The sequence below is a fragment of the Erpetoichthys calabaricus genome, chromosome 3 (genome assembly GCF_900747795.2).
Source record: "Erpetoichthys calabaricus chromosome 3, fErpCal1.3, whole genome shotgun sequence".
In the NCBI taxonomy this organism is placed as follows: Eukaryota; Metazoa; Chordata; class Cladistia; order Polypteriformes; family Polypteridae; genus Erpetoichthys; species Erpetoichthys calabaricus.
Genome location: NC_041396.2, coordinates 247731538 through 247755132, shown reverse-complemented (window position 1 = coordinate 247755132; position 23595 = coordinate 247731538). Strand labels below are relative to the sequence as shown.

Here is a 23595-nt window from a genome sequence, read left to right as displayed (position 1 = left end):
ATACAGGACCAACTCATTCCAAGAGGTCTAAATGTTTCACTAAAATGGTCAGCTGTTTAATTGTTTTTAATTGGAAAATTTTATTCATATTTTTTCATAACATTTATGAAGGACCACAAATTGGACAGTGAAAACAGAACAATATTTTTTCTTCTTTCCATTTTTTCAGGTGATTCCAAATTACAGAGAACAGGACTGGAATCCTAAGCACCCAGAAAAATATGCTGGAATTTTCCACTTTCGTTTCTGGAGGTTTGGTTTCTGGATTGATGTGGTCATTGATGATCGCCTACCCACAAGCAAAGGAGGAGGATTGTTGTTCTGCCGATCTAACAATGAAAATGAGTTCTGGTGTGCACTGCTGGAGAAAGCATATGCTAAGTAAGAACAACAAAGGTCGTGCATGTGGATTTTAGGAAATTATGACTAGGTACTGGTCTTTTTGTCATTTTTTAAGACAAGTCATCTGTATATGCTGCACAATCCGTGAGGTACAACAGAATGGAGTGAACTTGGTTTGAGTGGTTTGGGAGTCTTGCTATGATATAATAGCTTTAGGAGCAAACATTCTGGTAGAAACCAGTGTCATGCAAGAGAGGTGTTTGGTTTAATACCATGCTGTACATAATTTTTGGGACACAAGTCTTCAAGAACTTGGGCAATAGTTTGAGTAATACTAACACCCCATCTTCTTACAAAAAAACCCTGCTTAGGGAGGAGGTACAAGAAAAATAGATACCTTCTTTGATTTGCTGCTATTGGATTGCAGTGGAAATTGTCATAAAAATTATGACATCAGTACTCTTTTAATTGGTATAAAGTAATGAGATGTGGCACCAAATCCCATAGATCCAGAGAAAAAAAAAAACAATTTGGCAGTATTTAACCCACGTGAGCTTCAAGCATCATCATCATCATCATCTGCTCCCCATCTACTGTCTCTCTTAGCATTCTCCACAAGGAACAATTTTGGTCTTCTGCTTCCTGGTTAGTCCAGTAAAATTCCTTATCACTTCTACCCATTTTGAATTTGGTTGCTCCCTTGGTGAGTGGAATGTGGTGAAGAGGTTCCTGGGGATTACTTTTATGATCGTTATTGAATCTTTTGCAATTTCTACTATGTCTTCCTTTATTAATCTATATTACTAACGGACAAATGGGACAGACATTTATGCACATCAGATGATAAATTACCAATCTCTATTATGATTACTAAACAAAGCTAGGTGGGTCTGATCAGCATATGGAGGATAGACCTCATGGAAAACCAAGGTATTGGAGGTGTTGATAACAGCAGACCAGTGGCAGGTAGACTCACATATCATTAATTGTACCGTTCAATTGAAAATTCATTCAATAGAGACATCAGACCAAGAGCTCATACATAATCATCACAGATGCCTTTGCTTACAAGTTGCTCTGTTTCTCCCAATTTGTTATTCTTGCCCACTGTGGGCCCCACACTAGGGCTGCCAGCTTCAGTTGTAAAAAAAAGAATGTCTACAGAAGAGGTTATGGGTAGGACAGTGGGTAGAAACCAGAAAACGTAATTAGCAAAAATAGAGTTCAATGCTCTAACATCTGCCAACAGCAAAGTATATTAAGATCATGTTTGGATCCCTGTTCGATTGTATGCCCTCCTCATTTACTTAGTCTGCATGTCTCGCAGCAGGGATCAGCTTCTCACATATATTTTGTGGAGTTGGCGAACAGTAATAGGTACTCAACAAAACAAAATAAACATTGCTTAGAAAGTATTCTTTTACAATTTTGAACTTAACTTTGGTCCAGTTTCTGGTTAACAATGTCCATATGAATGCAGTGAAAGTGCAAGAAAACTGGATGCATTCCCTGCAGCATTGTTAATAATTCTAATTAATTCAAGTTGTTTCAGTACCATAAATTATAACAAAGTGAGATTATTTTTTATTTTATTGGTTAAACATGGTTTATCTAAAGTTATTATAATCCAGATGTTATTTGTGGAGAATTGATCTAAAACTGGAACTGTGCAAAATTCAGGGACAAAGGCTGTTAGGGAAGGCCTTGGGATATACAGTAGTGCTCTTTAGCAACATAATTGAAATTGGATCTAAGCAAGAAGTTAATTTTTAACAATTATCCTTAATTAATTGAAAGTTACACATATTGCTGAGATCTCCTATTTAATCCCGAAGATGACTGTTTTGTTTTCAGTCTTATAATATTTACTTTGATAATATGGTGTAGGACACAGTTAAGTAAGATTTGGGAATATTCACCCTCCAATGTCATGGAGGGATCAAAATAATGTTGCTGAGGGTACCCATTTGCACATAAGATGTGTATCTTGTGTACCCTTAGCTTTATTTACTGATATTTCATTTTTTCACTTCCAGATTAAATGGTTGCTATGAAGCTTTGGAAGGTGGTAACACAGCAGAAGCCCTGGTTGACTTCACCGGTGGGATATCTGAACCAGTCTGCCTTGACCAAGGCAAAATTTCAGAAGGTCAAGATGAAAGAAAACATCTCTACAAGAATCTGATGAAAGCTTATTCTAGAGGTGCCCTAATCAGCTGCTCCATTCGAGTGAGGATTCATGTCTCATGTTCTTGCCAGATTCAACTTTTAAGTGCCCACAATTATCATTCTATTTCTTTCTTTCTCTCTCCCTCTCCCCATGTCTTTGTAGCCAGCACAAGGGGAAGCCCTTGAATCCCAGATGGGTTGTGGCCTGGTCAAAGGTCACGCATATGGTGTTACGGAGGTTAGAAAATTACGACTCGGTACTGGTCTGTTGTCATTTTTTAGGACAAGTCGTCTGTATATGATTCGCATGCGCAATCCTTGGGGGACAACAGAATGGAGTGGACCATGGAGTGATGGGTGAGTCACAATATGATATACAAGAATTGATAAGAGCAAATCCTCAATAAACTAGTGTCATCAAAAAGAGGTATTTGATTTAAGGACACCCTGTACATAATTTTGGGGAGAGAATTCTTAGAGAACCTGAGCACTAGTTTGAGTAATACTTAACACTCAACCTTCATACAAAAGACGCCCTCCTTAGGGAGCAGGTACAAAATACATAACTGCTTTGCTGCTAACGGATTGTAGTAGACATCATGACATCAATGCTATTTTTGATTGGTATAAAATCATGAGAACCCACAGGTGCAGAGAAAAAAAACAATAATTTTGGCAGTATTTAACCCACATGACCTTCCATAATTATCATCATCATCATTTGCAACCTTCAGCGGTCTACTGCTCGATGAAGGTCTCTCCCAGTTTTCTCTACAAGGAACAAAATATGTTCTTCTGCTACCAGGTTGTTATAGTAAAATTGCTTATCCCTTCCACCCATGTGGAATTTGGTTGTCTCCTTGGTCTCTTCTTGTCCCTAGGAATCCAGTTTAAAACTTCTGTAGTCCATCTAATGCCTGACCATAGTATTAACACCAGAGATACTTGTTTTGTCAAGTTCTCAAATTGAAAGATACAAGAGATGACAAGTGTGTTTTTGAATCCTGACTCATAGGCAGTGTTTCTTAAGTGATTTCTTTAGTGGGGCCTGGAGATGTAGGAGGGATTGTATTTTCATAATTTCAAGTGCAATCACTAAAGAATGATTACATCTGATGACCATAAACAGAAATACTGTAGATGTTAAAGGTCACAAAGGAAAGTCCTCGGAAGCCTAAAATGTATAAAGTCAGTTTTACACAATGATATTACTTAAGCATGGTTGGAAGAAATCTGTGTTTAAATAGTCATATCTATTTTCTGAAGAAAAGGTGAAGGGGCCCATCATACTCTGCCATTCCTGCCAAAGAAGTGTCACTTTTCATCTGTCTAGATGGGTCTAGCAATGCCCAGAGGTTACCTGTCCCTCTGGTTTTTTTTTTTTTTGAGTGACTGCAAATTTCTTTTGAATCATCACTTTAGGTCACAAGAGTGGAATCAAGTCAGCAAACATGAGAGAGAAAAGCTGGGTGTGACCGTCAGCGATGATGGAGAGTTCTGGTAAATATAAACCCAATTTCTTGAGTGTTAGCAAGGATTACTGAGAAAAATCAAAAGAAAATTGTCTTCTGATTTACAGGATGAACTTCGATGATTTCTGCTCTTACTTCACTGACTTGGTGATTTGCCGTCGGATCAATACCTCTTTGCTCAGTTTCCACAAGACATGGCTGGAGGCATGCCTCTTTGGGGAGTGGGTCCCTGGCCAGGGTCTCAACAACCGAAGTGGAGGTTGTATAAACCACCGCGATACTTTTTTACAGAACCCGCAGGTGAGGAAAAGAGAGAAGTAACCAAACTTTGAAGCCCCCAAAATAAAATGCTAGACATACAGGAGAAGGTGTGAGGAAGAAGAGTGCAACAGAGTAATTCATTCCCTCATATTTTTCTTAATTTCCTGAACCTGATGATTCCAGTACAGGGTAATTGTGAGCCATTTCTCACAACATAGTGAACAAGCATAGAACCAAATGCACCTGCTCTAAGTACCATGAAATTAAGTAGAAAATAACATCAGATTTGCAAATTTGGCAGAAAAATGATCCAGTCTCAATAAAACAGAGAAATGGGAACTAAGCCATAACACAATATTTTCAAACCCAGTGTGGCTGGAGCTTATTTGTGCAGCATTGAGTACACATCCAGAATTGGTTTTGGATGGGGTGCCAGTCCACTGCAGGGCACAATGATCACACAAAGCCACACCAGCACTCACACTCACTCAGAGACCATTGTGTAATTACCAATTAGCCTGAAAAGCACAGCTTTGGAAATATGAGATGCAAAAAAAAAAAACACAAACATCAATAGAATGTGCAGACTCGATGTAAACAATGACTGAGGGTAGGACACTGGATCCTTCAGGTAGCAGCAGTAAGCACTGTGCCACCATTCTGCCCAACAAGAAGGGTAAATTACCAGTAAAGTAGGTTTATGCATCCGCCATCTACAGAGCAAAAACGACTGGAGACATTTTTCAATACCTTGTTTTACTCGTCTTTGTTTATTTATGTACAATCATTATTATATAACAAATATTTTGTCAACGCAAAGCTTACAGTTGCATCAGTCAACATTTTAGCATTCTTACTAATGAGGGATCCAAGAAATATCTGTAAAGCCTTGAGCTTACTGCAATTTATGGAGGTTTTGCCAAAAAACAACTTGATTTTATTTGTAAGCCATTGTGACTTTCTGGCTTTTGTCTCTGAATACTTTCTTGGAGCACTTTAAATTAAAAGATAAATGGAAAACAAAATTAAAAAATAGAAAAAGGATTACCCATGCCTGTGACTGAAGCTGATGATGTAAATAATGTGTTTCTTCTGTGTCTAAGTTTATGTTTGAGGTGGTCCACAAGGAAGACATTTTATTCTGCCTGCAGCAGGAAGACAGACGAGCAATGAGGAAGGAAGGGATAGGAGAGAACCTGGCCATTGGCTTTGAAGTCTTCCAAGTGAGTCAACAAACCGCAGAGCAACGCGACTCAAAGAAGTCAGGGAGTGGACTTGGGGGTGATTTAGAGACAGTATGGAAGATTCCAGCAAGTACGAGGAGGGATACAGGATGTAGGGCTTAGGTAAGAATGACTTAGAAGACTGAGAAGTTGGGAATGAAACTGAGTTAAAGTGTGGATATAGAATTGCTAGCAATGTGGGGGATAGGTATAAGTTTAGGCATAAGATTAGTAGCTGATACAGAACTTGGATGAAATTTGATTAGGAGTGAATTATAAGGCCAATAACCAGATTGAGAGGACATCAAGGGCATTTAGAGTTGTTTATGGGATTATTAGGGATTTAGAGGATATTTCTGAAGCCAGGAGTAAGTAAAGCAGTGAATGTATGGTTGGGAGGAAGTTGGTTCATACATACTTGATGAGTTTAGTGATATACTGAGAAAGAATTGTGGTGAGGGCACAAAGGCAGAAGTCAGATCAGAGTTTGTGTAGGAGTGGGGCAGACATGATATTGGGAGAGAGGTACTGTATACTATAGAATTTAGAGTGCAACGTTCATCATAAAAACAGGAGAAAGCTTGGGACTGAGAGGAGATTTGCAATTGTGCACCAGTCTGAGAAGGCAGTATATGGCATTTATGGGTTTACTAGGATATTAATAGCATATATATATATATATATATATATATATATATATATTTCATCAGATGAAACTAGAAATACAATTTTGTGATCCTGGACTTGAAAGCAGGGCTTGAATTTTGGCACAGGATTGATTGTATTTCTACCTACTTTAAAAACAATTCCCTTTTAGTTTAATTTAATAAAACAGGAAAATTCCACTTTGCTTTCAAGACAAAAAGAAGATATAATTATTGCCATTTTTATGTGATTATAGAATTAGCTGAAAAATAAAAATAAATGATTTGTGCTGGCTTCAACTTTAATCAAGTTATTTGAAATAACTGATGTCATTCTGCACAGGTGTTAGAGTATATATATTTATTTTAACTTCATCGATCTGTTGAGAGCAACAAATAAACTCAATGTTCTACTTAGGTCTCTCTGACTTGACAAAGAGATTCCTAACATTATAAAGACAACGATAAGAAAAACAGCTAACAAGTAGTATATCTTTCCAATAGACTGTAGAAAGTTACTAGTAATTTTAAAAACTTTAAGTACACAACTTAACACAGGATTCAACATATGCCAACTTTCAGATGAAGCTAAGGTAAATCCTTTGTTCTATAATAGTAGTGTGTGTATACATATACATTATAATTTTATATATATATACACACATACTGTAGATAGATAGATAGATAGATAGATAGATAGATAGATAGATAGATAGATAGATAGATAGATAGATAGATAGATAGATAGATAGATAGGAGACAACACAAAGAAAAGGTTTAGTGTACCACCTGAGTTTGCCCCATGAAATTAATGAAATCAATGTAATGAAAACAAAGTCACAGTTAATGACCATACAGGCTGTCGTAAATATCTCTAGTAATAGAATTCACTATCGAAGAATTATAATGCACTCTTAGGTGAGGGTTCCCAAAATGAACTCCATCTTATAAGATTTGGAAAATTTTAGCATCAAGTGTGACTTTTGAAATTTAAATTAATGTGGTTTGTTCATAAAATATTACTCTTCAGATGTGTTAACCAGCAAATGTCTCCCCTATATACTAAGACAAGTATAAATCTCATCAGAGCAAATGTCGCAATCCTGACAAAGTGATTCTTCTGACAAACCTAGTCTGAAAAACATAATATTACAAAACAGTCAGTCAGTCAGTCAGTCATTGTCCAACCCACTATATCCTAAAACAGGGTCACGGGGATCTGCTGGAGCCAATCCCAGGCAGCACAGGGCGCAAGCACACACACACACACACACACACACACACACACACGGAACAATTTACGATCACCAAAGCACCTAACCTGCATTTTCTTTGGGCTGTGGGAGGAAACCAGCGCACCTGGCGGAAACCCACGCAGACACAGGGAGAACATGAAAGATCCACGCAGGGAGGACCCGGGAGGCGAACCCAGGTCTCCTTACTGCGAGAGAGCAGCGCTACCACTGTGCCACCTTGCTGCCTTCATTACAAAATAGTTTAAATGAAAAAACTGCCTGAATTATATTGATATTTAGTCATTCATCATTGTGACATCCATCTGTCCATTTTCTAAACCCACTCTACCCTAAGCAGGGTTGTGGGGAAGCTGCAGCCTAACCCAGCAAGCATAGGGTGCAATGCAGGAACTAACCCTGGACAGTGCACCAGTCCATCAAAGGGTGAAAACACACACACTAGGACCTATAGAACATCATCAATCCACCTAACCTGCATGTCTTTGGACCATAGGAGGAAGCTGGAGAACTTGGAGGAAACTCACACAGACATGAAGAACATTCAGGATCTATACAGGGAGGACCTGAGGCATAAACCCAGACTTCCTTGTTGTGAGCCAGCAGCACTACCACTGATCCACTGTGCCATCATACCACCCCATCATTGCGACATTCATTTAATAATGTTCGAAGTTTCAATCTTACTGGAGATTAAATACAATAAATATTTTTAGTGCATAGATATGTTATGTTAAATTAGATCGTTCACAATGATCACATCATTCGTTATACACCCAACACCCCCCCAAGCCAATAAAATCCTCCTCATCTGTTAATACATTTGGGGGAAATCACCTTTTCTGTCTCACATGAAATTCAAGCCCTAGAAGGGATTTAGAAGGCAGATACAAGACTAGAGGAGGAGTAGAATTAAAAGATGGGTATAGCATTAGAGTAAACCATCGGTCTGATATTAGGTTGGGGGGACTTTGGTACAGAATTATTATCAGTTTATAGGGATAGATATGAAATTGGGAGAGTTAATGGGTTGTGCTGCAAGGATAGGGGAGTATTGGATGTGATAAGCTCTTCTGAGAAAAGGTGTGAATAATAGAAGTCCTCTCACAGTCACTCTTTGGTATCTGTGTGCATTAGGTGGAAGTGAATCGTAAGTACCGGCTCCACACCATTCCACCAAAGGCTGCAAGTTCTGTCTACATTGACTCGAGGAGTGTGTTTCTGAGAACAGAACTGAAGCAGGGCAGATACATAGTCATTCCAACCACTTTTTCAGCTGGGGAAAAGACCAAATTCCTACTGAGGATGTTTACAGAGACAAAAGCCAATTTCAGGTAAGTGGAATGAGGGCAGGAGCACTGAGTTCACAAAGCTGATATAGATAGATAGATAGATAGATAGATAGATAGATAGATAGATAGATAGATAGATAGATAGATAGATAGATAGATAGATAGATAAACTTTATTAATCCCAATGGGAAATTCACATTCTCCAGCAGTATAGGGCTAAAAAAGAAGAACAAAAAGATAAAGGTCTTTAAGGGCATGGTGTTTATTGCACTTGAGACTATATTCTGCCCCAACTTGGAAATGTCAATGCCAAGATATCTTATTGAATGTTTCATGAGGGGCGGCACGGTGGCGCAGTGGGTAGCGCTGCTGCCTCGCAGTTGGGAGACCTGGGGACCTGGGTTCACTTCCCGGGTCCTCCCTGTGTGGAGTCTGCATGTTCTCCCCGTGTCTGCGTGGGTTTCCTCCGGGCATTCCGGTTTCCTCCCACAGTCCAAAGACATGCAGATAAGGTGGATTGGCAATTCTAAATTGGCCCTAGTGTGGGCTTGGTGTGTGGGTGTGTTTGTGTGTGTCCTGCGGTGGGTTGGCACCCTGCCTGGGATTGGTTCCTGCCTTGTGCCCTGTGTTGGCTGGGATTGGCTCCAGCAGACCCCTGTGACCCTGTGTTCGGATTCAGCGGGTTGGAAAATGGATGGATGGATGTTTCATGAGGACAGAAGAAGGGAGATGGGAGAATTCAGAAAGGTGGTTTAAAGGGAGAGCAGCAGATTTGGAATAATTAATATTAAAACTAGCCAAACAATGAAATATATGAGAATGATCTGAGGTGCATTGCCTCAGAAAAGCAGGATATTGTTAGTATATAAATAGTGTTTTTGTGGAATGCCCCGTGTACAGTATATATATATATATATATATATATATAGATGCAATTAAGGCTGCTTTGCAGAGAGAAATGGCTAAAGGCCCTGGGGAGCGGCTGAAAAGGAGAGTAGATAAAGGACTACCACCTCTGTGAATTTGAAAGAGCCAAGATATGTTTGAATTGATAAAAAATTGCCACTAAAAGATATGAAAAAAAGGGTTGTAATCATATTAAATAATTCAGCTGCAAACTCAATCTGCCTCAGGATACGTCAGAGAAAAGCCCAATTCATGTGGTTGAACGCCTTCTCAGTGACTAAAGAACAAAGTGTGGCTGCTGGCAAAGATAATGTAGGGGCAACATCAACTGTTGTCAGTTGCAAGACATCTAAACTTTCCCTTGTTTTGGCAGGAGAGTGAGCAGAGCCGTACTGAGCAATGAACTCATTTGAAATGCAGAGGTGACAGACTTTAGCATTTGAAAACGTGGGCTAGTTCATTTGTCCCAGATAGTAGATAGAACCCCCATACAAATTCCATCTGAGCCTGGGAATTTCTACTTGCTTGTGAAGTAGAAACAGAATCAGTTAGTTCTCTGTCTCCATGGACAAGCAACCTTACATAACTGAATAAATGAACCCCTCAGTCTATGTACAAACTACTGTGCTAAATACAGTGGAAGTAATACCTCAAGGATCCTAGAGGGCAGGTAGCCCAACAATGTCTTGGGTTGCCTTACCCTCTATTGAAGGAAAAGAGATGTTACAATGAAAGAAATCCCCAAGTCACCGGAGGGAAAATAGTCTAGGATAAGAAAACAGGGACTGCAGAGTCTTTTATGTAGAATGGGCAACGTAGGATTTGCCCGAGATATCTTGGGTTTTATAGGACTTTTGGACATAAAGAGTGCAGGAGACGATTGCCCACTATATGGCTTGTATCTTTATTATTGTTCTGAAGTTTCACTTCACCGTGGAAGGGATTCAGGAGTGATCTAGAAGTAAAGGAACATTGTAGATGTCTCCCTACTACAGAGGTCTGTCAAATACAGAGTTGGAAGAAGAAGCACTCAATGGTGAGGGGAAAAGGGAAAGTTAGAGTAAGTAAGGAGGTGAAAGGAGTACTGACAAACATTTATATTTTGATGAACAAAGTTATAAAACATACCATCAAGTATCAGTGGATCAAGGTAATGGCTGCAGAGTTATATGAAATTTTCCCTATCTTTTGTGCAGTTTGTTTGCATTTGTCCAAATCTCCCCCTGCTCTTTATTATGTGACATAAATGCTCTCCAAGGACACACTTTATTCTGTACTGAGAACTTCTCAAGAGTGACTACCTTTGATCACAAAGGATATAAAATCAATAATGAAAATCCAAAGAAGAGCTACTTGATGAAGTATGAAGTACTGAAGGAGCTGAATCTTTTCATCCTTGTAAAGACCTTTTTGTTAGTGAGCTTTGTGGAAGAAACCATATAAAATCAAGACTGACGGATAAGTATGCAAATGTATATTAATGATTGACTCTTACTTTAATTTCTGGTTTCAGTAAAAAAGAGTAGGCACATATCAAATCTGGTTTAAAGTTAATTCCGCACACATATTAAGAATAAATTCTGTACACTGAATAGACACCTAAAACAACTTTACCTAGTGTTATACTTGAAAGTTGTCCAATAAGAACTCTTCTTAATAGTATTGTGAATAGTGTATATCAAAAAGTTCTGTTCTTCCTGTTAAATTGCCCCCAGTTCACAGAGGTTCAGTGAGATGTATTTAACAAGAGGGCTGGTGACCTTTGCTCTACATACACATATGGCAGAAATGTATTATTTTATTTAGCTTTTATAAATACATTGATAGTGGTTCATCATCTTCTGTAACGTTGTTTCAATACAGGCCTGGTCACATTAAACAGTGGCCTTCGATGCCTAAGGTAATGAATCTAAATTCTCAAAAGTGCAAGTTAAAACATTGTTTTTGGCTCATTATGTTTCCTCAAGGAATTTTGAATGGTTAAGCCGTAAACATCTTGGAATAATGTGCTATAGTCGAAGTGTTCAATATATAAATTAGAACTAAAATGGAGGGAAGTGTGGCCTGTTGGCAATGGTGCTAGGCCGTAAACTACAAGTTTGCAGATTTAATTCCTTGTAAACAAAGGCAGGGATAGACTGACTTCCTGACCAGGAGAAATGCTTCCTTCCTTAGACAAAGTACTTGTGTATTGGACTGAGGGTGCAGATGAATGAATATGCTGACAGAGATCAATGGTGTTCCCTTTTCTGGACTATGAAATAGAAGTAAAGGGGGAGACTGCCTATCAGGGTTGCATACTCCCATGCTCTAGGTGGCAGCAGCCCTTGTCTGGATCAACCATGTGCACACCCGCAGGGCAACCTGGGAATTGTAATCCTGGATTGCAGCCTTGCTATGTCCCATTGCTGCCTCCAGGGACAGCTGCCAAGAATGGGATTCCTGATTCTGAGGAGGTTCCTCCTAACTTGGAAGTTCTCCTTTGGTTTAAAGTTGTGACACTGGAAGTACGCCCATATCTACAATAAAAGGAGCTTGGGAAGTTGGAGAACAGGAGAACAATGCTTTCCTAGTGAGAGCCTGATGAGAAAAAGGAAAATAAGAAGAATTGTGCTTTTGTGAAAGAAACATAGTTGTCATAATTTATTTTGTTAAAATGAAAGGTCTTTTGAGCCCAAGATTTGACATGTGGTCCGTTCTGTCAAGGGTTTGGTGTGTGATATGCCCCCTACAGCCCACACTCTGTACGTGTAAAACTTCTTAGGAAATCAATGTTGGATTTAGGAAGTTGCAAGTACTGTTACAGGTACTTGAACAGTTTCCTCTACTTACAGGGAGGTGACCCTGGATCAGCCAAAACCTTCCTTTTGGCGCTGCTGTTGGGGATCTTATTGCCGTGTCACATCCATTCACCTTCAAAGTGCTGTTGGATTGGTGCTACGAGGAGCAAGCAAAGGTAAGAAACTAATAGATGACTATGCATTTAATCTAGATCATTTTTTACAGGTAACACAGTTTGCCACACGCTCTTCAAGCAGCTCCTCTTTGCCTCGTTTTCTTCTTATTATAATGCATGGTGACAAACAACTGATGCATCACTCATATAGGATACTGGTTTCTTTCATGCTGCAATGCAACAGGACAGTAAAGATGCCAAGGGAGACATAGGGAGAAAAATAAGCAATCTTAAAAGATATTTAAAAGAACTGTGTATAATATAATCAAAATTGTTTCCCCTGCAATGGCCTGGCAGCCTCTCTAAGAGGATTGTTCCTGCCCTGTGCTTGCTAGAATAGGCTGCAGACCCCTGCCAACCTGCTTGGGATTAAGCAGGTTTAGAATATAATATGGTATGGTATAATCAAAAATTAAAATAAGACAATATATAAAACATAATGCATTACTGTTAGGCTTGGATTGCAGAGTAGTTTAGCAGTCAGCCTTCTGATTAGATATATTGGCACCAGGACCAGGCAAATTGTATGATTGTAGATTTCAACCACCAGGAGGCTGTGATCCCACGGATTGTAGATAAGAGCCAACATGAAGTGGTGGCACCTATGCATGTAGCAAGTGACCCAGGTGGAGATTCTACAGGGGCACCTGCTTGTTGAAGTCATGTGGGTCTGGCAGGGAATCATCCGGCATGGTAACTGCTAGTAGAAGTGCCTCATTTCAGATCCTGTTTCGTAATAGAGAAGGGGGGGGGGTCTTTAGAAATTGTTAAGCGAGTTTATCCCTTTAAAGAAAATGTTTGGCTCAAGAACTTGGTAATTGCACTATAACCTGGCAGCCCAGAGGTAACGTACTGCACCGGCATACCACTACAAGCATTTAAGGACATCATTGGAGGATAAATTAGTGGAGAATTGAATTGGTTTGAAACAATGGTGTCTACCAAAGACTAGAGGGGTCTAGAGCTGATGGGTGGTACAGGACAGAAAACGGAACTGGGAGGGAGCTAGTCGAACGAGAAATCTGCAGAGGAAGTAGGGAGAACCGATTTCTGTATTTGTAAAGTGGAAGACCCACTCAATTCAGTGGCTAATTGTGCTGTTAAACCTAGCTGAGCAGGAAGACATTTTACAATTTCCTTATTAGGTATGTTGTTTCTCCATGTACTCATCCTAAATTTCTATTTTGACTTGGTAAAAATATGATTTTTGATAAAATGTCCACTTCTCTTTGGCATTATGAATCTGGTTTAGGCCGCTTGGTTAAAATACTATTTTTAAAAAAGGCTATATGCAGTATGTACAGACAAATATTGACTTTAATATTGAAGTATTTTACACACTAAAATTGATTTGGGTTTATTACATAAATTGGTTAATATGACAAATGTTTACTAAATAAAAATTGCCTAATATTCATAGGTATGACATAGTGTAAATGTAGGAAGGCAGTCTGGTAAATGAGACAGAAAGAGTTTCAAATAAGTGCATAATTGTGAAGTATAAATCTAGAATGGAGTAGCAAGGATCTTTTATTTTACCTATCAGGTAACTTGGTTTGCAGATTAACAATTACCTGTACCTTTATGTTATAATGAAGCACAATATTTCAGATGTTTAGCATTCATCAGTAATAAGAAAGCTGATGAAGGCCCAGCAGCCAACAATGCAAGTGTGCAGCTAGAAATGTAATGGCAGAAACTCAACATGGATGCCACCATGGTGTACAAGTACAGCATCAACACTAATGACTGCACTGTTCCAATATGTTTTATTATGAAACATATCACTATTGTGATTAGAGTTTCAACATCAGTAATAAACAAAAAGAAAAAATAAATTCAAGATTCTCATATAATACCAATTCATAGGAGACCATTATTACAGCTAACACTAAAAATTACTTTCTAAAATGTCCTATTCAAAAACAATTAATTGCACCCAGCTTAATTACTCTTATCTGGGAAGTCTGTTGTAATACATTTATTGAAATATACCATCTTATAGAAATGTTCTCCAATGTATTGCATGTCAAATGTGTTTTTTGATATGTTGGTTCCTATCATCTACATCTATCTTCAAGGATGAGCAAAAGCTCCTCATAATCCTGGACTGTGAAAGTGGGTTAGAAAAATACATGGATGGATGGAGTATCCAAGAAAATGTTATTTTTTTCTGAAAAAATAAAACAAAAAGTTTGGAAAAACAACATTTGGACTATCAGTTGTGTTCAACTAAAAAGGCTGAGATACAAGACAATGGACAGTAAGAGTGAACTTGATCTTGTATAACTGATCAATGCATAAAAGCAGACATGTCTTCACAGACAACAATGATGCTAGACAATGCATTGCACTGCACCATAAAATCATCTGCATATCTGATCTGTGAAGGAGAATTGAATGTGACCATGATGTCTTCACTGGATCACCAACGGTAGACAAGTGTTGGCGGGATATTGTAACCCACATTGATAATGCCAGAACAAACTTATCAGCAAAGCCTGCTCCATCATCCCGGAAACACTGGAAGCGGTTATGGAAAAGAGGATGGTGGCCAAATTGGATGCCATCATGAAAAATCCCCTCCATCCCCCTCCAGGGGGCGCTGTCTTGTTAAGCCACAGACTTATTCTACCACGGTGTGCGAAGAGGTTCTTTCCTGCCCATTGAGATCAGGCAATGCAGTACTTCCTCCTAACTCTCCAAACTAAATGCAGATACTCGAAGTTCATTTTTCAAATTCTGAATAATACGGATTATTTGTTAATTGATTGATTGTATTATTGGTTCTGTTATTCTGCATCTTTGTTTTGTATGTTTCTGCTGCTGTATGCATCTATGTAAATGTTTCTTTTGAATTAATATAGTTTATCTAATTTATTGTAATCTTATCTAATAAGTGAACCCATTATGCAGGAGATCCTCTTTAGCTCATGTCACTTGTGCAACAAACTGTGAATGTGAGGTTCTAGGAGTGAATCTGATCTTGGTTATAATGCAGAGAGTTAATTCAGACAGTAGTCGGACCCCTTTGCTTTCTGCTCACTTTGTGTTGTAGATTTAATTTTAAATGGATAAATTTGCCACTTATGTGAAAGAGTAATTTCAGTTTTTGATTTTTAATCAACTTGCAAGCCTTTCTGTAAACATGTTTTCACTTAATCTACACTCAATAACCCAAAATGATAAACGGGCAAAAATGGCAAATTATCCATTTAAAATTAAATCAAGACACAATAAAGTGTGCAGAAAATGAAGGAGTCTGAATGTTTTCTGAATCCACTGAATATTAATACTCTTTAAATCAGTCCACCTTTTATACAAATATATTTTGAAATGTTTTCTATATAATGTCACACATTACTTTCTGCTAATACAACACTTGCCTCGCTTGTGATTTGCAGACCCAGATGTGTTTGCCATGATCAAGTGTGAAGGAACCTCAGTAAGGTCAACCGTATTTAAATCTTCAAGCAGCCCTGATTTCAATCTTAAAGCCATCTTTTACCGAAGAAACCCCCGTCGACCAATCAAGATTGAGGTGAGTGCGGTTTCAAATGAGCTACCCATTTAAGGAATTGTCAAAGCACTGGCAGACAGCATCACTTTAACCTGGCTTGTTACACACAGGTCTATTCCAAAGGTTTCTTCAGGAACATCCTACTGGGATGTGTTTCAGTGGAGGCTGCTGTTAACGAAATGGGGAAAAGCCAAGTGCTGAGTCTGCAGGACAGCAAAAGAGGTAGCAGAGCAACAGGCTCCGTCCTCATCGAGACCTCTTCCAGTGACTGTCTGACAGATTTATGAAGTGCCTCCCCTTGTGAGCTGGACCAAGATCTACCCCTGAAGAGAATGGGAGTTCATTCTGATGGACATGTGACTTCTGCATCCAAGGTGGATTGGACAAGAAGCCCAGTCGGTTAGGAATGCTTCTTTCAAGCAGATGCCATGAACGATGGTATTAATCCAGGGTGGTGGGGTGGTGGACTCTCATACACTTTTTTTTATTTTAAAAGTGAACGGCGTCAAATATGCCATACTAAATCAATTGAATTTTGTATACTTAGACTTACTTATACTTAAATTGAGGTGCTGGGCATCCAATGGATTTGACAGGATCCTAAGAAGAGTCTCCTCAGCAATCATTTGAACTTTGGGGGCAAACTTGGAACTTTGAAGGCAACAGCATATTGTGCACCACAAGATAACTCCTGTTTGAGACAGACAACAGGGAAACAGGAAGAGCCCAAATATGTTACAAATTGTACAGAGTTTACATACTGTAGTAGCAGACAAAGTAAATTGATACGCAGCACCACAAAGTCACCATCACTAAGGAAGACACAAAAGTGTCAGTCAGCTGGTTAGTTATTTTCTAACCCACTTAGTCCTGAACAGGGTCACAAGGGTCTGCTGGAGCCTAGTCTCGCTAGCATAGGGCACAAGGAAGGGACAAACCCTGGGCAGGGCACCAGTCCAACAAAAAGCAGTTAGACCAGAAAATAAGCACAGGCACTGTAAGACAAACTTAAAATGCCAAAGAGAAAAGGTAGATTTATAAACTAAACATTAACTGTGACAGTGACACAGACAAGCTTGAGTAGTTAAAATTCTGAGAATATATAGGCTTAGGAATAAGATGTTCCTGGAAGGCCTCCACTGTCTTAATATCAGGTACAGAATGAGCATACATGGGCCAATTAGCAGGAAAATACAGCTTTCCTAATCCCTAGCCGAGTTCTGGGGATGACAGAGTTAAAGACTGGAAAGTCACGTGGAAGGTGGTGTTCAGGCATCGGAGAGCAGCATTTCAAGGCTGTTTTAAACGGTTACTGGTTCAGAGAGAAAGACAGTTGCAAAGTAACTCCTGTAATCGCATGAAAGCTTACAAAAGGTGTGATGGGATGTTTCTGAATGAAGAGAGGAGGGGAAATGTTATATTTTTATGTTTCTTCAGTGATTTTAAGATCTCAGACTTCTTTGAGATACGACATTGGAAGCTGTCAGTGCTGTCATGGCAGTTTGAGAAGTTTATTTTGCAAAAGCTGGGATGTTGTGAAGGAGGAGAAGGATTCAGGCTCCTTGAGGGGTGGAGGTGGTCCTACAAGCAGCTGCTTAGTCTTGTTTGTTTTCACCTGTCCATTGATAGCAAATGTCCATGCACTGATGTCATGGAGGCTGAGCTTGAGTGACATTCATGTAGGGCTTGGTTTCATCTTCATACAAGTGGAATTTGAGGTCCTGGTGACTGGTCAGATATCCCAGTGCGAACATTAGAAAAAAAGCACACCAAGAATTAATGCTTGTGAGCCAAGAAAAGCTAGGGGTCTACGTCACCACCAAAGACAATTGAATGTGTGTGACCAGACAGGTAAAATCCAAAAGGTAAAGCACAGCTCTTCAGTTTATTTTGGAGAATGTGGAGGTCGACAGTATCAAAGGTAGCAGGATCACAGAGGGAGATCCATCATCATAAGTGAGGAGGAGAATTTTCGTAAAGAATGCAGTGGTGAAGCTCAAACCATGACTGGAAAATTCCAAAGAGATGGTTCATGTCTGTTAGGAGCCAAGTAAGCTGAACAGAAACAATGGAGTGATAAGACAGACTCCGTTAGTGGGGAAGTTCATAAGAATAGAAGTTAGGATTTGATGACGGCAACACATTATGTTGTAATCATGGTAGTTATCATAAGAGTTATAGAAGAGAGCTTACTGAATCTTGTTGAATACAAATTGATTTGAACATAAAAATTCAATTTTAGTACAGTATATTAATTTCAATTAATGTGTCTGTAATGAAACAATCTCCCTAAACATAAGTGCTGTACTGTATTTCCCAGTTAGAGCTGTCCAGGTGTACTCCCAGTAAAACTCGCACCAGTTTATTGTTATTAGGCTGTTTATCTCTAATATTTATTTCCTCTGACTGTGCCTCTCTCTGGGTGTTAGGTGAACAGCAGGAACAAATTTTTACCCACAGACCCAACAAAGACACCCCAGCATGACACACATTTGACAATGTGGGAGGAAAACTGGAATAGTGGACGGCCCACAGCACAAACATGCCAACTTGAGAGAGAGGGTGCCCAGCTATTTGGAGAAACTTCACAAGTCCTTGATGTTGCAAGTTAATCGTTTGTGAAACCACCAGACAAAGCAACTCCTAGGCATACATTTACTAGAAACTGCATCTCTAGGACTATCAGCTCTTTAACAGGGGGGCACTTAGTAGGTCATTGGCTCTCCGTTCATAAGATTTTCCATTATCTTTAAGTTTGAAATTTGTAGGCTCCAGGGCCGGATTTATATGAAAAGAGGCCCTAGGCTATTCCACTTATGAGGCCCTTTCACCTTCCATTTTTATGAGAGATAATAAAATTTTGCTAGCAATTTGAATGTAGGCCTCTCTTGATCTTGAGGCCCTAGGCTGAAGCCTAGTTAGCCTATAGGAAAATCCGGCCCTGGTAGGCTCTCACTCTATGCAGCCATAAATGGAAATGACCTAGAAGATGAATGTTGTTCTGGGCAGGAGAGGATTAAATGGAAAATGCAATAAATAAAAAAGTTGAACTGATAAACATGTGAAGGAAAGTGAAATCAGAATTTATTGAGGAAGAAAATTAAAAGGGACTTTCTAACTTACCTAAAAAAAAAAATCAAGCTGGGACTCTCATAGCAATGTTTTAGTGGCCACCTGATTTTACCAGTAAGAACAAGTAATAAACTTTCTTATTCAATTTAGTACTAAGGTGTTGTACTGTGTTAGCCATTATAAATATAGTGAAAAGTCAAGCAAAATGACACTTTTTTTTAGCTAACTGAAAAGATTACAATATGAAAGTTTTCGAGGCAACTCGGGCCCCTTCAGGCAAGATGTAAACTTTCTTATTCAATTGATTAATTTTATTAACAAGTCTAAATTAGCTGCTGCCTTGTGCTCACTGTTAGCAGGATAGGCTCTGGTTCTCATGCCCTTAAACGGATCAAACACGGTTATAAAATGGATGCATAGAAATCGATTTGGACAAGTCTTAAGAAAATGCTTTAGATCCCTTATGTTCTGTATGCAGAGCAGCTATTTTATTAAGATTTAATATACACTGTAAAAACAGTAAAGCTAAGAAATGCTTTATATTGTGAGATGTCATTCAAATAAAGAGAGAAATTCTCTGCCTTTTTTAATTTTGTCCTGGAGGAGACCTGGGAGCACCAGGTGATATCTTCTGCCATTTTATTCTTCGTGTTCAATTGCATCCCCTTAAGGTTTCTCCTTTAGTGTCAGACTGTTTCAGATTGTATGAGTTATCAAATTCCTTTACGTGCAGCCCAATACCTTTATTGATGTATGATTTTTCTAGAAAGTTTATAGAACTGCAGTAAAATTGTGATAGCCTCTTTATAGCATTATGCTTACCCCAGGAAAAACAAAAGCATTAATATTTTCTTCAACAAGAAAAAAAACAATTACATGTAACAAAACACGTAAATAGCAAAATATCAACACCAACACCGCGAGAAAGATACAGCATGTCCACTGCTGTATTGATGCAGATTTAGTCTTGTGACCCGTATTGAAACGGCCAGTGATGCTCAGAGCAGTGGGGGCAAACGCCTCTGTCCTTCCGTTTGATTACAATCATTTTGTCTTTTTGTCACATACCTGCTTGCACCATGAACCACCTTCAGGCACCCAAATTCACCAGGTGGTTATACAGTGCCATATGCATCAGTTTCACTATCCACGTCAGCATCTGATCAGCATTATTATCACTACTATCTCTTGACTCAACTAGTGGTTCAGTTTCAGTTTGTTCTAAAACTGGCTTTACAGCATCTTGTTTACATGCCATTGTGTTTTGAATATTCATGAATATGAATATACGCTTGAATATTGACAATTACCTTGGACTAGCAAAATGCAAAGAGAGTTTATGATTTTCTGCAGCAGCTTGTTATTTTATCCACTAGATGGCAACAGATTACTGTCCTAAGAGTTACTCAAGCTAACCAGTGTACATGTAAACAATACATCCATCCCAGAAAGGCACTCTGCTTAAATCATAGCTGCACAGAATTACGAGCTCAAGTCACACTTGGTGTTAATACTAAGGAAGTTAATTCTGCCATCTGGCACTAAACTGCCAAAGACCAGCATTCATTTTTATTTCAAGATCAGTCACAAACAGCTTTTCTCCATTTCAAGCCTGCCTAGTCTAATTTTGTGTGTCCTTCCCCTCTACATCTTTACTAAGAAAGCAGATTTAGCAGACATTCAGCTTCAAAAAACCTTCACTTTACATTCCAAACCATGTGAATGAACTCCAGTTTGTATCTGGATCTGCCTGCACCTCATTTGATAACAAAAGGTGTATATTAGAGGGGAACGGACATCTTTTCAGAGGTCCCTCTGCACACATCTTGAGCTTGAAGGTATAAAATGGACTCAAGCACCTATAACTCAAAGACCGATGATTCAAGGGCTGACATCTAGAATGGACAGAAAAAAAAAAAAAAAAAAAAAAAAAAAAAAACTTGCCTATGAGGAGACCCTCATTTTTAACTGGAAATAACTGAATCCAATCAGGAGAAGTTATACACTCAGCACCATCCTAAATAGTCTATTGGGACAATCTCAGGTGGCTCTCTGAGGGAACTCCCACGTGAGCTCTATGTGACACCCTACACTACCGTCACATATGGTGGCAGTGGTGGGATGAGCTGCAGTGGTGAGGAACGAAGACTGGAAGGAATCAGCAAGTGGGACTCAAGCCAGAGGGAGAAAAATTAGCTTTTAAAAATGGACATTTATTTTCAACGTTATTGCCATTTTAAAGTTCTTGTTCTTTTACTGCCTTCGTTTTACAGAGGGGGCTTGGGTAAGTTTTTAAAAGGGTTGTTTTAGTGCAGTGTAGGGAAATGCCACAGACCTAGGCACCAATTGCACATGGCTGAGAGTAGTGGAAGCCTTCCCATGCAAGTGGAGCTTAAGGGGGAGGTAATGTGGTATAGTGGGTCTATGACTTAACATCTTAGTGGTCCATTTAAAATAAATGAATAACTGACCAGCCGGTTTGATATCCATGGGTGTGCATGCTTGTGCAGCTGTGGGAGGTTGGTAATGTGATCGAGACTGAGCACACCTACATGCGAGGGTCTGTATTGATTGCTTCACCACCTTTCTGCCGTGAGCGATTGAGGTGCTGCACCTATGAAGGCATACAAGGTAGAATCAGTATGAGTGGACGGGAGGGAAAGAGAAACAAAAGAATGAAGGAGGTCAAAGTAAGGAGAGACAGAGAGAGAGAGAGAGAGCGCATGAGCTGAAGTGCGAGAGGAGGCAGTCAGCCAAGGAGGAGGAGGAGGAGGAAGAGGAGAGCGTGTGACCGATGATCTGGAAAGGCAGCAGAAGTTGGCAAGAGGAGGCTCGGATTGTGAGCCTTGCTGAGGTCCATTGACAGTAAGGACCCAAGCCTGGTTCAGATCTGTAGGGAAAAGAAGTTGAAAAGAAAGCTGTGTCTGTCAGAGGTACATCTCCTCTGCTATGAGGCTTCAAGAGAGGTGAGCAGAGGAAAGGAGTTGTTAAAGGGTTGCACTAAGGCTCATTCGTTTATGGACTGTTTTTTCAGCCTCGCTTTTAAAGAAATATTTATTGAATTTATTATTTTTAACCTGCACGAGCACTTGATTTTTAAAAGGATGGATTTATTGGATTGGAGTACAGCACTGTTTTGACGGTTTACACTTTGGGCACCTTTATGCACCTACCCTTTGTCTGGCTATGTGTGTCCTCATCTGCTAGGCTCATCCTTTGGGTACATTTTCAGCCATGGCAGGTTCAAGAGGGTCCTGCAGAACCTGGTAGCACAGAGCCGACACACACCATCACACTTTGCTCTCACTCTCCAAATAATTGAAAACCTCAGAAATCTGCTCTCCGAAACTAAAAAGCTATAAGCTGCTCTTCATTGGAAAGCCAAAATCAACAAACTCTTCTCTTTGTGAAACTGAGAACGGAGACTCACTTTTTCAAGCTAAACCCAGAGCCGGTCTGAAGACTGAGAAGCAGCCATCACTTCCAGAAGAGAACTTCAGCATCTAATGTCGAGTCAGAAAGAGTAATACTCTTTCCTAGGAGGATGAAGATGACAGAGCAAAGAGCTTAAATGAGACCACAGACAAAGGATCAAGAAGCAAACAGAGAGAGTGCACTCCAGTGCAAGAAGAATCATCACTTGAACCCAAAGCAACAACTCCACACAACATCACCTTCAAAGGCTTAGTTTCACCTTTCAGACAGCCCTGGTGTCACAATCCCTCCTAATGCACTAACAGCTGTGTTTGGTGAACTTCCAGATGGGCTTAAAGTGGAGAAGGACAAAAACTCTTAATTGCCTTTACTACACTATTGGCACGTAGACTTATTTTGCTCAACTGGAAGAATCCTAACTCACCTATTCTAAGTCAGTGGGTAAGTGATGTTATATACTTATCTGAAACTGGATAAAATCAAATTCGCACTTAGTGGATCTGTACAAAACTTTTTCAGAACCTGGCAAGATCTAATCAATAACCATTTTAGAATAAGCATTTAAATTGAGGAAGCAGGTTCTCTCCCCTTTTTTACTCCATTTAATCGTTATTCATTTATCTATTTAGTTATTTTTACTAGCTTAAAGTTTTACTCTGCTGGCCTAGCTCTCTCTCTCACGGGTGGGGGTTGATTTGTTTCGAAACTTTTTTTTGTAAAACTTGAGTTTTGTATGGAATGTTATTCAATTTTAATAAAATCAATAAAATTAAAAAAAAAAAAATAAAAAAAAAACGGTGTTCTGAAACTAAGTCTTATCTGTGCCAAGATAAATTAGACCTCTAAATAGAGAGCCAGCCTATTCTGTGTTTGTCTCTCTAGTGTGCCTCATCCAGTCTTGTATGTAGTTAGGCTTCAGTTACCTTGATGTAAGCAACTGGGAAACCTGCCTCCTACAACAGAGAAAGGTAAGGGAAATAAAAGTAGGAGCCTTACTGGATTATTGGATTAAATTATCAATATTGAAGGTGAGAGTGATAATTAACCAAG

The 23595-nt window shown here is 39.3% G+C and overlaps 2 protein-coding genes across 5 annotated transcripts in view; one reads left to right on the top strand and one right to left on the bottom strand.

Annotated features, from left to right (window-relative positions):
• Window positions 1–19697, top strand: part of LOC114648741 (calpain-5-like) — a 43248-nt gene extending 23551 nt beyond the window's left edge. For 2 of the 4 annotated variants that reach the window (XM_028797954.2, XM_028797952.2), the window contains 10 exons: window positions 170–381; window positions 2379–2571; window positions 2675–2868; window positions 3934–4011; window positions 4091–4283; window positions 5348–5467; window positions 8502–8698; window positions 12397–12518; window positions 15923–16059; window positions 16149–19697. In XM_028797954.2, the coding sequence (XP_028653787.1) occupies window positions 170–381; window positions 2379–2571; window positions 2675–2868; window positions 3934–4011; window positions 4091–4283; window positions 5348–5467; window positions 8502–8698; window positions 12397–12518; window positions 15923–16059; window positions 16149–16325 (1623 nt within the window). In that variant the 3' untranslated portion in view covers window positions 16326–19697. The remainder of the gene's footprint in view (window positions 1–169; window positions 382–2378; window positions 2572–2674; window positions 2869–3933; window positions 4012–4090; window positions 4284–5347; window positions 5468–8501; window positions 8699–12396; window positions 12519–15922; window positions 16060–16148) is intronic. The other 2 variants (XM_028797951.2, XM_028797950.2) reach the window with 1 other exon arrangement.
• The window catches only part of LOC114648745 (transmembrane 4 L6 family member 5-like), a 213519-nt gene that overhangs the window by 101139 nt on the left and 88785 nt on the right, over window positions 1–23595 (bottom strand). The window lies entirely within an intron of this gene.